General features: G+C 39.5%; 1 protein-coding gene across 2 annotated transcripts in view; it reads right to left on the reverse strand.

Moving 5' to 3' along the window:
- Positions 1-1,240: 1,240 nt before the first annotated feature.
- The window catches only part of OTUD7A (OTU deubiquitinase 7A), a gene marked incomplete at both ends in the record, with an annotated part of 34,401 nt that continues 21,313 nt past the window's right edge, over positions 1,241-14,328 (reverse strand). Inside the window, 5 exons of one of the 2 annotated variants that reach the window (XM_079541140.1) lie at positions 1,241-2,674; positions 4,472-4,556; positions 4,816-4,930; positions 10,795-10,944; positions 12,575-12,702. In XM_079541140.1, the coding sequence (XP_079397266.1) occupies positions 1,241-2,674; positions 4,472-4,556; positions 4,816-4,930; positions 10,795-10,944; positions 12,575-12,702 (1,912 nt within the window). The remainder of the gene's footprint in view (positions 2,675-4,471; positions 4,557-4,815; positions 4,931-10,794; positions 10,945-12,574; positions 12,703-14,328) is intronic. The other variant, XM_079541141.1, reaches the window with a different exon arrangement.

The following is a 14,328-nucleotide window of genomic DNA, read 5'->3' on the forward strand; positions in this document are numbered from 1 at the left end:
TATTTATGTAAGTATCTGGAAATCAGACTTGTGCACATCTGTGCTAGGAGAAGGCGTTTGAACCTGTAGGCATTTTATAGCCATCTTGAAACCTCCAGGTAGATGTACGACTTGCTCAAGACGAAACAAAAACAGGTGGGGTCAAATGTCTTCAAGAAATGCTCAGAAGTAATTATGTTTGCAGTAACTATCAGTCAACAACATTGGAAAAGGAATAAACAAATAACGATTACATTTATATAATGGCTAAGGCAATCTGGGGATGCAATACATTTGTTTTGACAAGCAGTTCATTCAGCTCTAGATTGATCCTACATTTCCTAGCTGGTCATCAAATTTTCCAAATCTAATAGAATTTTTAGATTTTGATTTTAAAATAGTTTTTTTTTTCCAAATTTAGCAGCAACGAAAATACTACTGAGATTCAGGTGCCCAAAATTATACTGAGTTTTATATGAATTTTCTTTGTCTTTTTTTTTTTTTTTTTTCCTTAGGAAGTGAAGTCTTGCAGGTCATGTTTTTATATAAAATGTGTTTACAAATTCAATACAGGTAAAAATGGTGCAAATCTACTTTATAAAGGAGATGTACAAATAACTGCTGAGAACTTAAAATCAGGAAGAGCTACAGCCCTCGTGAATTCAGACCTTTCACCTCCAGTTTCCTAGAATCATTCTGTCTCAAACTAAAGTGAGTATGAACATCAGTGCTAGTGCAGTACGCTGCCATCTTCAAAGTGTGCGTTATGCAAAAGTCGCTACCCTCCAGAAAGAAAGAAAAGCTATGAAAAACTTATTCTTGCTGAGGAAAAAAATACTCTCATGACAGCTATAGAATTTCAAATGTTTACAAGGCAGATACTACCCTACTACAACACCACGTCTCCGGTATTATGACTTTCCCCTATCATACTACTACCTGAGTGATGTCAGTGTAAATTCAGGCACCATTAGTAAATTTTTGACCAAACATACACACAGCACTGACAAAGAAGTAAACAACCCTTCAGCTTACCCAGAGTATGTAAAAAAGACACTGACAAAATGGAAAATAATATATATTTTTTTTTATGATAAATTAATCCTATTATTTCCTCATTGCCCAGGAAAAGCGAAAAGCTAGACACTATTTACTCATCAATCCTTTATTCTTTTTTGAAGGATTCCTTTTACTGCAATTCAACACTGTTTACTCTGCAAGTAAGAAAATGGTAAAACTAAATATAGTCACGGAAGAATCCTCAATGCCTGTGTCCCTTACTTTCCCTCTCCCTGCGCTTCAGCTCTTCTTTGTAGCAGTACGAACAGTAATTGTCAGTCTCAGGACGACCATAAAAGGAACAGTTATCCTTCTTACAGCGGTTTTGCTGGATGGGATATATTGGGCAAACTGTGCTTCTGCCTTGATTTTTATCATTGTTCAACCAGGTCTGAGGAGCATCCTCATCAGCATATTCTAAGCAGTCTCTAATGTCGCCAGTATTAAATCCATTAGTGTATGTCTGAGACTTGTGTTCAGTAGGCATGGCATAGCTCAGTGATTCCACTGTGTTCACTGTGCGGATACCAGTTATCCGGGCCGGGCTGTAGCTCTGAGAAGACAGTGATCTGTTTTGTTGGGGATACGTGGCACAGGTTTTTAATGTGCCAACCACTGGCTTGTAAGTGTCATCTTGGAAGCTCGATGGCTTGGAGTTGACATCATGCAAATGGATGACACTCTGCCTTTGAACAGGTGGTGTATGGCTATAGTGGGCAGACACTGGAATGGGTCCACTTTTCTTAGCACCATTACTAGGTGAAGAAAATGACCCCGGAGTGGGACTAGTGCGATCTTTAAATTTTAAAACCAGTTGAGTCGTATGGCTTTGAGGCAAGACAGGTGATGCCCTATCCTGAGGAGATGTTTCTGACTTCTCTTTTGAATACGCTTCTGGCTCCAGCTTCCTACTAGATGACCCATTCAGCGCAGCCTTTTTCTCAGCATCCTTTCTTTTCTGTTCCTGCTCAGCGTTGAAACGCTCCTGTGCGCTGGTTAGGTAATAACCAATCATCTCCTCATGGAACTGATGCCTGTGGCTGGTCAAAAGAAGGCCAGCAAAAATAAACTTGCGTTCACCCTGCATGGCCGCTCTCAAAATATTGAGGCTGAGTTTCACATCAGTGCTGTACTTCCATGGATCAGCCTGCTTGTCAGAGAAGGATTTTGTGTTCATCTTTTCAATGGGCGAGTTGCTAGCTCTGTCAGTAGGAGATGGGGTGGTCTTTTCAGATGGAGAAGTGCTTGCAGACTGCCCAGATTCTTCTTTGCTTCCTTTTCGAGACTTAGACTTCTTCTCTTTGACTTTCTCCATGGTGTCACCGTTTTTTCCATTCCCTGAATTTGCCCTGCTCATTTTGCCATGCACCAGGCCTCCAAGACCGCCCATATTCTTTTTCAGCTTAATTCCTAGGGTTTTACTGAGGCTTCCTATTTTATTGGCAACTGAATCCGTCCTGTTTTTGTCTTTATCCTTCCTCTGTTTGTCCTTTTCTTTTTCTTTATTGTTTTTTCCATTACTGCCGTTGGAATTACTACAGATGGAATCTCGGTCCGAGTCCACTGAGTCAGCCAGAGATTGAACGTCCTCCCCAGCTGAAGCTGTAGGGGATTCTGGTTGAGCCAAAGGGGCCTGCTATGGAAAATTAATTATAATTAGATACAGAAAAAGCAGTTTCATACAGGGACTTGGTGCAAAAAAGTATAATCTAATAAAGACTTTCAAAGTGACTTTAGAAGTGTACTTTTTATACTGACATTTTATACTGGTTTCTTTTCTTATTTGGCTGTGCTACCTATCTTGCTTGCTCCTGCAGTGGCTTTTGGCTCACTCCAAGCTCATCTGAAGAGTAGAGGTCAGTCATTCAGAAGTTCTGTGAAAATCATTGTCTGAATGATGGAGAGACTCAAGTTAGTGCTCTCATCAAGAAGTCTGCAGCTCAACCTCCCTGTTCACACTGACCAGCAGAGTGGCTGCAACCAGTCACTGAACTGGAAGCATCCACAGTACTTGCAGCCTCTCAGCAAGCAGACAGAAGATCAGAAGAGAACTGATGCCACAGCAATGGAAAATTAGCAAGGTTCTGCTGAAAGCTGTGAGGGGTGTGCAGCATACAAATCTGTCTGTAGTAATATTTCAAAATTCCTGATGTTCATAAAACAACTTAGTTAATTTCTTCGTTGTTCAGGCCTCCAGTCCATTTACATCAGTGCTACAATGCAACAGAGCTAAACATCTTGTCTGACATAGCAAATTTAATCACATAGACCAATAAGGTCTGCTCACACTTACTGAAAATACTGAAAATAAAACTGATGCAAGACATCTGAGTTCCAAGTCATATTTTAGGTAAGGTGATAAAGTATCTTCCTTGACAATGTGTAGTAAGAGGATCCTAGGACAATTTCAAATCTGTCTGCAGTCACTTAGTCCTGCAAAACTTAGTTTTGCATCCAGGCATCACAAAACGCCAATCTGCTCGAGATAAATACGAAACACTTAACTAACCATAGTGATATAGAACCACTCTGGAGATGTATACATCTTCACTGAAGAAATGCACACTTGTTTCTTGTCCCTGAGTACTTAAATGTCCTCTTGTCTGGAATCCTGCAGCATGGAGAGGTAACGCAGGTCTCATGTCGTTTCAGGCTCACAGCTTACAGTTACAGGACAATTTTGCCTCTCCTTTTTCTGATGTGGTGGCCACTGCTTTAGGGTGAAACTATAGAAAAATGGATTTTTTTTCCTCTCCTGCAGCTTGTTAAACTCTTTTTCCTTTTGTGTAGTGTTCCTCCTTTCAAATACCATCTGTGCAGGCTGTCTAAATCACCACCATCTTCTCCTAGCAACCTTTCGCCTTTAGACTAACCCCTCAATCTATTCAATGTAATTTGCAGAGAAATTTGCAGCTGATGAGGTGCCAGCTGGGCATAGTTCTAAGATAGTTTTTTAAAAGAACCAGGCTCCAGTTCACTGCCAGTCTGTGGCCTTTTGTCAGCCAGTCTACACTGGAGGCTGTCCAGGAGTCCAAATCTGTTCTTAAAAAGAGAAAGGGCTGGGGTCTAGTGACCTAACAGTGGTATTAGGAGAGCAAGCCAAGGTTCTGAGAAAAAAGTAGTTAGAGAATGCCTGCTTTATTTTTCTGAACTGAAGGGGATACTGAAATAGATAAGAGAAAGATAAAGCTAGAAAATACACTTCAGAATGGAATGTAAGTTGCAAAAATACACAAGAAACTGTCTTAAAGACAGAACACTAGAAATCTACAAGCCTAGTGGCACTGACGGTGTGCCACAAGTGACTTGTCTCTGCTGCTAGGATACAGGTGGTTTCAGGCAGCTGGCCAGGACGTACAGCCTACCCTACACAATACCTTACTGTGCCTCATATCACTTATTTGGTTTAGACTGAGGAGGAAGTTTACCTTACCCGTGTTTCAGATGGTATGCGTATCCACGTTACATTCATATAGCTGTGTAGAAGATTAAGCTTTGCCTCAAGAGACAGAATCAAACTAAGGATGGAAACAGAAAGGAACACACAGTCAAAAACACACTGAGAAAAGAAGCGTATATGGAGAGATAACAATGCCAGCACAACAGCAGCCTGATCTGTGACCATCAGCTGGAGACCCACCCACCCACCCACCTCCTCTCCCATGTAGCCAGAAAACAAGAACATAGCTCCTTCTGGTAGCAGCTCTCTCAGTACTTAGATTAGGTATGGCTCAAGACATTTTACTGCTTCATACTAAAGCCACAGGAAGGTCTTACTTGGCCAGTTTGGTGTTGTCATTGTCATCTTTTCCCCATTCCCAGTCTTTCCCAGGATCGACCGCAAAGTGCAAAGGCAGTAGCTTATGTTCAGAGTCAGTCAGGGGGATCACCGCTAAAGTAGAGATAAAACAAGGATCGGGGTGGGAGCGTGGAACAGAGACAAAAGATTAAGCTGTGAGAAGCAGTTAAAAAACGCGGGTAAAGAAAAAGGCCAGAAGCTGGATATGCCACAGTACTGGCTCATCCATATTTTGATGTTTGCGTGACAGAGGAAGGGGAGAGTAACGCTCTGATTGCTACTGGCAATAGTCACCAGAGGCATCACGGATAACAACACCATTTTGGATTGCACAATAAGTACTTCCCGGAGACAGAACAACCGAAAACAATAAAATGTTGAAGTATTCCTCTGCATCTCATACAGATGTGCACGTTTGCTAAATATTTTCATTTTCAGGTTTGTCAGTGGAAAACAAAACCATGCTAAGAAATAAAAATATACTGATAACAGCATTATTTGACAAAGCAAGCAGTTGGTACAGGAGTTCTGGACTCAAACTGTGAATTAGCATAATTGAGGAGCAAAGATCAACATATATATGAGCTAAGAGGTCAGTTTAAGACCTGCCTTGAGTGCAGGGGAAACAGCATTACTGCTGTAATAACCCAGCATCACTCTCTATCTGCTTTGGCTGTTCTGTTCTTGCCCCTCCCTGCCAGAGCTCTGCCTTCTGACATATCTTAATGACTCTGCTTTACACTCAGCATGCAGAGATCGCACTTTGATTTCATGGAGTGTCCTATCATCCATCACCACCAATAAACTAACAGAAAAGCACTGTCAGCTTTAATTAAAACCAGCAATTTGCTTCCATTTCATTAGAAAACAGTCAGAAAGCTGCTGAGGGATCGGGCAGGATCTTCAGTAATGCAGGTCACTGCTGTTTCTCTGACAGCCAGTCAAGGAATTAAGTTTTCTGTGCCACAGCCCTTAAGGACTATAGCTACATAGCTATTCCAGCAAAGTCAAGAAGCAAAGAATACAGAGAAATCATGCAGCAACACGGTGGTGAATTACTGCAAGTTTATGGTATTTATTGGTTATGTGTTGATTACTGCATTTCTTGCAGTTCAGAAAATATGCTATCAAACAAAGACATAGCATCTTTGGCTGTTACTCGTAGCAGAATGCAGGAAATATAAACTGCATTTTTATTAACATTGTTAAGTTGGTATTAGATTCAGATAGCTTGACAACTGCTGAAAATATGCTTATTTTTCATCTTATCTGAAGGTCTGGTAACGGTCAAAACTCTCCAATTTTGTGTAAATGTTGCCCCCTACTGCCTGTAGAAGGTAATTCCTGAAATATTTCCCCCTTTCTAACAGCAAATACAGTACAGAACAGCTAGAGACTGATCAGCTGCTGATTGCCTATACAATATCTCTATTATTACCTGGAGAAATACTCTTCAGGTTAGATTATAAATACTGTGCCTGGCTATAAGAGATGCTTCTTTTAAGAAGTCGGGTCTCAGTCTTCTGACAGTTCAAAATCTGGCCACGTACAGCGGTGCCTTTGCCATCCCGTTCAGACCCTCACAATTGCCCTCTCCCTTCCACCATACCAAAGCTGCCAACACCTCTGTGTTGGCAAGATACAAGAGCATCCGTGTGCCAATTTATTTCCTGTCACAGCATCTGAAGAACAAGCACGATGCTGTTAGCTGCCAGCAGTCTCTAACAGCAACCAGTTTTGCAGCTGAATGCCAAAGCATTCCCTTCGCTCCAGACTGAATGCCAAGTGTTCTCTGCTGCTTCATAGAATTGAAGCTTGTGTATTCCAGACCCTGCAGTAAAACATGTAAAGCCAGATCATACAAAATAAATACTATTATATTACGGAGGCATGTTCTACAGGAAGACAACTCTACAATTTCTAATAGACATGCGTAGAACCTGGTAACTTGATGGTATGGAGAATGTAAGAATTAGCTTTGCAGGCTTCAATTTCTCACAGGGCATTTCACATCATTCATCAGTGTAATGTTTAGAAAATGGCTCCAATGTGAAAAGCTTTTTCATAAGAACTCTTCTACAGATTGAGTTGGAAGGCTGCTGCACTGTCCCGGTGTGTAACGCAAAGGCTGGAGCCATTGCCCAGCATCTCCTTGCAGATCCCTGGAATATCTTTGTGCTACTGAAGACTCAGCAAGTTGACTGGATTCATTTTCTCATTGGATATCCGACTTACAAATCAACTTTTTTTTTTTTTTTTTTTTCCCTCATTTTTGTGTTATGATTCTGTTTCCACCAACATTAAGGCTGCCACGTGCAACATGCAGTGCTGCCCATATCATGCAATCTCACTTAAAAAAAAAACAACAACAAAAAACTCAGTTCCTTCCAAGAAAAACGACTCAATTGGATGTCAGAATCTTTCATGAAAATGTTTATAATAAAATCTGTCCTTCAACAGTTTTTCCTCGTTTCAACATTGCGATGAACAGCTTTCTCTCTGTTGACAACTGCACAGCTGCAGCATGCTCACTGCCCCATAACCATGGGAAATACCAAAACACATCCAAAATCAGATGGAATGCATGCAGTGTTAGGGAACTGAATGTAAGATATTCAGTTGCCTCTAACCCACTCTCTGGGAAGAAGAACTAAAAGAAATTCACTCAGGAGATCTCAAAAACCACATGTTCCACATTTATGAGTACATATATTCATTAGGGATTTAAAACACCTCTGCAGTCACCAGCAAAAAAACGTGGAGGACTCACAGCTAATGCCAAGCTCCTCTTCACTGGATTCTTCTAAAGCCACATCACATCTTTAGCAAAAAACACTCTTCCCTTCTCCACCAAAGGAGCAAAGACAGACATGAGCTCATCTGAGCTCTGCTTGTCTTGATCTGCTTACTATTAGCTTTGAATTTCATGAAAGTGGAACTGGAAGCTTAAGTGGACAAGATTTATTCACAGCAGGCTGGAGTTAGAAGTTTGATTTGAGACTGGAAAGCCACACACGTACCCCTCTTTCTGTGCTGGGTGTCAGCACAGCAATCTGTAGATGACAGCTGGATTAATTCATTTTATACCCGTACTTAGATAAACTTAAATGAGCTTTGTAGCTTAATGATTTTTTAAAATGTGGAGCTTTAGCAATAATGGTCATTTAAACCTATCATCAAAATATTCCATTTTTCATAAGAAATACCGGAAAAACAAAATGGCTTATAGAAGTGTACACCATCTTAAAGCAACAACAGTGCTCAAGTATCTTAGACTTTCACTACATTAATTATGCTCCAGCACTACGGAAGACACAGAAGTAAAGAGCACCACCCCTTTGTACAGACCGCCAAATGGTGACTCAGGGTTACACTATTTATTCTCAGAAGAACGTGGTAGCAATGAAATCAGGAGCCTGACTGCTTACAGTCTACCTCCTTAGGAGTCTATGTTCCTTCAAACATGTATTTAAATCCATCTAACTGGCTTCCAACCAGACGCAAGCTCTAGAACTACTGGCTTAGCATTTCACAACATACCAGTAGTGTAAACTGTTATAATACATATGGAGAATGTCCTAACATCAAAATCTCATGGCAATCTAAATGGCCAATTGTGTAAATATTAGGTCTGGGAGCAACTAAATTACCATTTCACAAAATTTATAAATATTTTCTTTGACTTTGAGTTTATTAGGCTTTTCCCATGATTTTATTAAAATGGCCTGTGTTAATGCTGCTGGGGGTTGTTTTTGCTTCTGTTTTAGGTTTAGGGGATGTTTTTCCTTTGTTTATTTCTGTTTTATCAACTGTAAACTCTCAGTGCTAGGTACTGTTTTGTATGTGCATGAGATACTCGGGGAAGAATAGAAAGGGAAAAGAAATAACTGGGTGGGCATGTCTCCCTTTAATCCAATACATATCCAGTGAAGCTTCCACACAGGCGATTATGCTAATTGTTGAGGTAGAGCTGACTACTGGAGTGTTCACCTTTGAGATTTAGCAAAAACTGAGTAGCTGATCTGTATAAAACCAATGCAGCAGGACTAAATTAGATACAAAAGAAATTTCAGAAAGGACAACTCCTAGCAAAGCAGCAAAGATGAGTGAACAGTCTTATCCGTAATACTTTGGAAGCATTTTGACTGAAGTCTAAATTTTTTCAAGTAAAGCTTTTACTAATTTGACAATTTTGCATGTATGATATATTTTATATATCATATATATCATATATATATATATAAAAGTGTTTGTGTACCTACATATGGCATATGAATATATATTTACCTGTGTGTACAGGGGTGCATCTTTGTCAGGAACATGCCTCAGTGAAGGGCAAAGGGTGTGATTTAGTATGGCTACTTGATTTGAATAATTACCAGCAAAGGTAACTTTCAGTATGACAATCCCTAACTTGATCCAAAACTAATAATTAAAAAATAAATAAATAAATAATTAGATCACAAACACAATCCTTGAGAACATAAACATACAGTAATCAAAATAGCTGTTGTATGACCATCATGCTCTACACACACTAGTAGAAATGCTTTTTTTCCTTCATTGGTTTTGTTGTTGCTTTTTTTTTTTTCTGCTCTTACATCAGTTCCTCATTGACAGCACCAAGCAGCATTACTCATTGACCAAACACTGGGACTAAGAAAGCAACTAATACAGCAAAAATTTTATTGTAGCCTTGTGGACCACAACACTAGCAATAATCCAGCTGTGTAGGATATAGGTTCAGTGCGGACGGGGAAGAATCAAATATTAACATGCTCTAAATCACTTAAGGTTTTCTGTTGACATTTCTATCACTTATTCTGCAAGTAGCTGTAGCTAAGTCAGACTTGCAGTATGAAGATATTAACTTCTATAGTTAGACACATATCCAGGTAACCAATGACAGGATGCAAGAGAATGACACAGAGCTGAGCAAGGGGAGGTTCAAGCTGGACATCTGGAACGGCTTCTTTACCATAAGGTGGTCAAACACTGGTCCAGGCTTACCAGAGAGGTGGTTGGTGCCCCATGTTTGTCAGCATTCAAGAGGCATTTGGGTAAGGCCCTCCACGATATGCTTTAGTTTTAGATTAGTCCTGAAAAGGTCAGGAAGTTAGGAGATCTCTGAAGATCCCTTCCAGGTGAACTATTCCACTATGTTCAGTGATACAGTGAGAGATGGATTCCCTACGAGATACTGACTTTCTACTAATGAGGGAGAGCACCCAGACTGTTCCAAACAGCAGTCTGGCTTATGAAAATTCTCAGCACATCAAGCCCAGTAGTAGCTAGTTAACTACCCTGGATTTGGGTGCTGGGAAGCAAGAGAAGGGTAGGACGACCAAGTGCTGTATTACTTCTCACAGATATCTATTAGGCAAAGAGGTCTTCAAGTTAAGGGCAGTTACAGCTACCTCCTGGGCTGCTTGCGCAGGAATTAATCCACTCCTGACATTCTTGTCAACTTTAATCCCGTATCCAAGAAGCTCAAACCTGACACACAAAAGTTTGTTCAGACTTTGTTGTCACTATTACAAAGTTAAACAGAAGATAAGGTATAAAGATAAAAACATTTTCACTAGATGTTTTAAAATGGAAAAACAAGTACATTTAGGCCTTTCATTACCTGATTCACACTTAGCTTTCTAAATGCTTTACAAACCCTAATTAACACAGTCCTTCAAGAACTTAGAAGCACAGCAGATAACTACAATTACAGCTATTTATGTATGTAAAAAGACACAGTGATAAAGCAAAGATTAGAACTGAATAGTTCTTGGCTCACAGTTTTGATTCCACACTAAGGTCTAGACTGTAAAAAATAAAATTTAGTGGATATTGCTTCCATTCTGATAGACACATACGCTTACAGGTCTATGAAAGTACTTAGTGCATTGTGTTCAAAATATATTCCTGAGTTTTGTGTTTATATATATTTTTGTGTTTATACATACCTTGCTCTCTCTGTTGATCTTTTTGTTCCATGGAAACAAGAGCAGAGAAATGTGCCTGATCATAGGCTAGAACCAGAGGTGAGCAATGGCATCTGTTAGGTAGAACTTCAAGTGGCAAATAAATTCCTCCAAATGGTATAGGTGCAAATGCTGCAATGACAAAATAAGATTACTTTTTTTCTTTTAACTATGAAAAAAGACACTAATGTTGCTTTTACTGTATGTAACAGCTGTGCTACACTGTTTTCAGAGCTCAAGGAGAAGAGCTCTGAAGTGGAGCAATCAATAGAGGAAACAGTCATAACAGCAGGTAAAATTTTGTTATAAAAGTATCAGGAAATACACTAAGGGCAACAATGAAAACACTCCACCTTTACATATACTTTCCTTAGCCTGTTTACTAGTAAAGATATAAAAGTATTTTAACAAAATCTTGATGACTGTTACATGTTTAACATATCCGTAAGGACAAAGCTCCAAAAGTTGCCTCTTTATTTTTATTAATAATTTTTATTTTTTAATATTATTTATTAAATAATATTTTATTATATTGGCCCACAACGTCAGAGGTGCCTGTTGGTGGGATGGCAGCAGAGGGGCAGTCCGACAAAATAGAATCTGACATGGAAGTGCAGATGAAGCAAAGGTTTAGAATTGAATTCCTCCATGTGGAAGAACTGCACCTACTGACAATTCATTGACACTTACTGAATGTTTCTGGAACCCAAACAGTGGATGTGAGCACAGCGAGACAGTGGGTGGTACATTTCAGCCATGATAATAGCAATGTGAAATATAACCATGTTCTGGAAGGCCGTGCACAGGTGTCACACCATGAAATGAAGACTGCCTCAATCAGCTATCAATGCCAATCAGTGGATTATGACCAGGGAACTGTATGGAGCTTAATATTGGCTTTAATATTTGGAAATGATGGTGGCAATTTTGGAATATCACAACACTTGTGTCAGGAGTGTCCCATAAATGCTCACTTGGGAACAGAATGAATACCATATGCAGGTTTGTCAGGGATTGTTAGATCAATATTAGGCTGGAAGTGACATTTTCCTCAATCTCATCATTACTGGTAGAGAGACATGGTGTCACCACTGTGAGCTGGAGTCAAAACTTGCAAACCATGGAGTGCAGGCAGAAGAATTTCTCACTGAAAAAAAGTTCAAACACCCTTCAGTGGGTAAAGTGATATGCACCCTCTTCTGTGACAGGAAAGGGGTGATCCTTCTGCACTTCCAGAAACAACCAACCAACTCTGACTGCTACACTGCAACGGTGACTAAATGAAGGCTCTAACTTCCAGTCAGGCCAGAGATGATATGCTTTCTTTTGCAACACAACAACACCAGGCCTCATAGCAGTTTGAAGATTGTAGAGTACATCGTCAGTCTTGGCTGAACTGTCCTACTGCACCCATCGTACAGTCTGGATTTGGCACCTTCTGACTTCCATCTGCTCAGGCCAATGAAAGATGGACTGCATGGGGAACATTTTACAAGGATCATCGCGGCAGCTGTGAATCAGGGGGTCTTCTCCACTGGTGCAGATTTTTATGAGTGCAGCATGTTCATTGCTGGAGAAAATGCATAGCTAATGGTAGTGACTATGTTGGAAAACAGAGTTTTGTAGCTGAGAATTCACTCAATCAAATAGTGTTATCATACTCTTTGTAGCTGCTGCAGCTTCCATGAAAATAAATAGGAGGCATTCGTTTTGGAGTGACCGAGGTAAATAGGTGCATCAATTTCCATTGAAAAACTCTTACCTTCTCCACCAGAGTCTCGTAACATTGTGTCTGCTACTACAACAATAGGTCGTCTTAAAATGTGGGCCAAGACAAACACGTGGAACTCTTCTAAGCTCTCATACACTGGATCTTCTGAATTATCAACCCTGGAAGACACAGCATTTAAACTTCAGAAAACCAACCCAGTGGGGCAGCTATTTCCTTTTCCTTGTTACTCATACTCCTTCCTACTCTTCTGAAACACACATTCCAGTTACTGAAATAAACCAAGAGAAATTGGAAAGAAAAACATATTTTTGGGAATAAAGTAAGAGCTACAGAAAATGTTTTTACTTGCAGACACCACGCAGGCTTATTAGTCATCAAAATTCATTACTGAGATATTGTCTGGTAGCGTAGCTAGAACTGAAAAGGTAAATCTCAGGCAAACTGCTGGTGGACAACTGCTTCCAATCATAAAAACAGTCATTTCACATGACAACATGGGCAGAGAGATTCTGCAATGGAAAGCTAAAAGTTCTTCTAGTTCCTCTAACCATAACGTAGAAAGTTACCTTAGCAATATAAAAAACAACATCAGCCTGAGTAGGTGGAATTTAACTTGCAAAGTTGAGCAAAGCATTTTCCTCTGATCATTACCAAAACGTTCTTAAGATGGAAAAGAGTATCTGCCGAAATAACTGGAGATTCATTTTGCTATCAGTTTTCCCAGTGAGATAATTTTCACCTTCCTTTATATTTCCAAAATCAGAATTCCAAGCATTTCATGTTGAATATATATACATAATTGAAATAGATCAGCACATCTGGAGGTAAGATCATCCCTCTCACTTAAACATTTGCCTGAGGATGAGGTGAAAATTTTCATTTCTTTTTTAGAGAATGCAGAAGGAATATAAATCAGTACGTACTGGGGTGAGACATAGTGAACTAGTTTTATCGGGGGAGTTTCATGGTTCAGAAAACACATAGAAAAAAATCTATACAAGAATCCTACATGGTGGGGCAACTGAATGTGATAGTTGAACAATAAAACAGCACTACAGAGAAATTTTTTTTTTTCCTGTAAGTTGGCCTTTTAACAGGATCGATCCAACTGCCATCTCCTTAATCTAGCTGGAGTAAGTAGAGTAGACAGGTCATATTTCATTTGCAGATTAAAATATATGGTTTATTCAGGAGTATTCCATGGGTCTAAATAGGATTAACACCCAATCAGCTTCACAGTGAGCAAGTACGTTAAAATGAGGACAAAAAAGTGCTGTTCTTGGAAGGAATTCTTAAAAACTGACATAAAATGTAACTGGAAGCCAATTAGGGCACTTGAAGAGTTTTCTGCCTTTGTTGGTTTTTTTTTCTCTTTTCAAATTTTTGATACCACTATGTTTATCAGACATCATGGGACAAAATCTATTAAACTCGTTTTCTTTACTCATCAGAAGTATGGAAATGCCTTCCAGCATCTATTTCTTCCAGATAAGGGTACTGACTGGTAACATTTTACAGTTTGACAATACAATGTTTTGCGTCCAAAATTGTCCCAAATTTTAAAGGTGGACAAAAAGAATAATTACCTTCTAAAAGAATCTGACAAATACAAGTACACACAGTATGGTGCAATTAAAAAAAAAAAGAAAAAGAGATTGAGCTATCTCAATCCTATCCATGATACTTGAGGCAGTTTCTGCTCTAGTCATCATCTGATGTCTGAAAGGCACAAGCAATGAAAGAAAAGAAAGAGAATAACAGACTGCCTACTAGAAAAGATACCT

The sequence above is a fragment of the Tetrao urogallus genome (assembly GCF_951394365.1).
Source record: "Tetrao urogallus genome assembly, chromosome: 11".
Lineage (NCBI taxonomy): Eukaryota > Metazoa > Chordata > Aves > Galliformes > Phasianidae > Tetrao > Tetrao urogallus.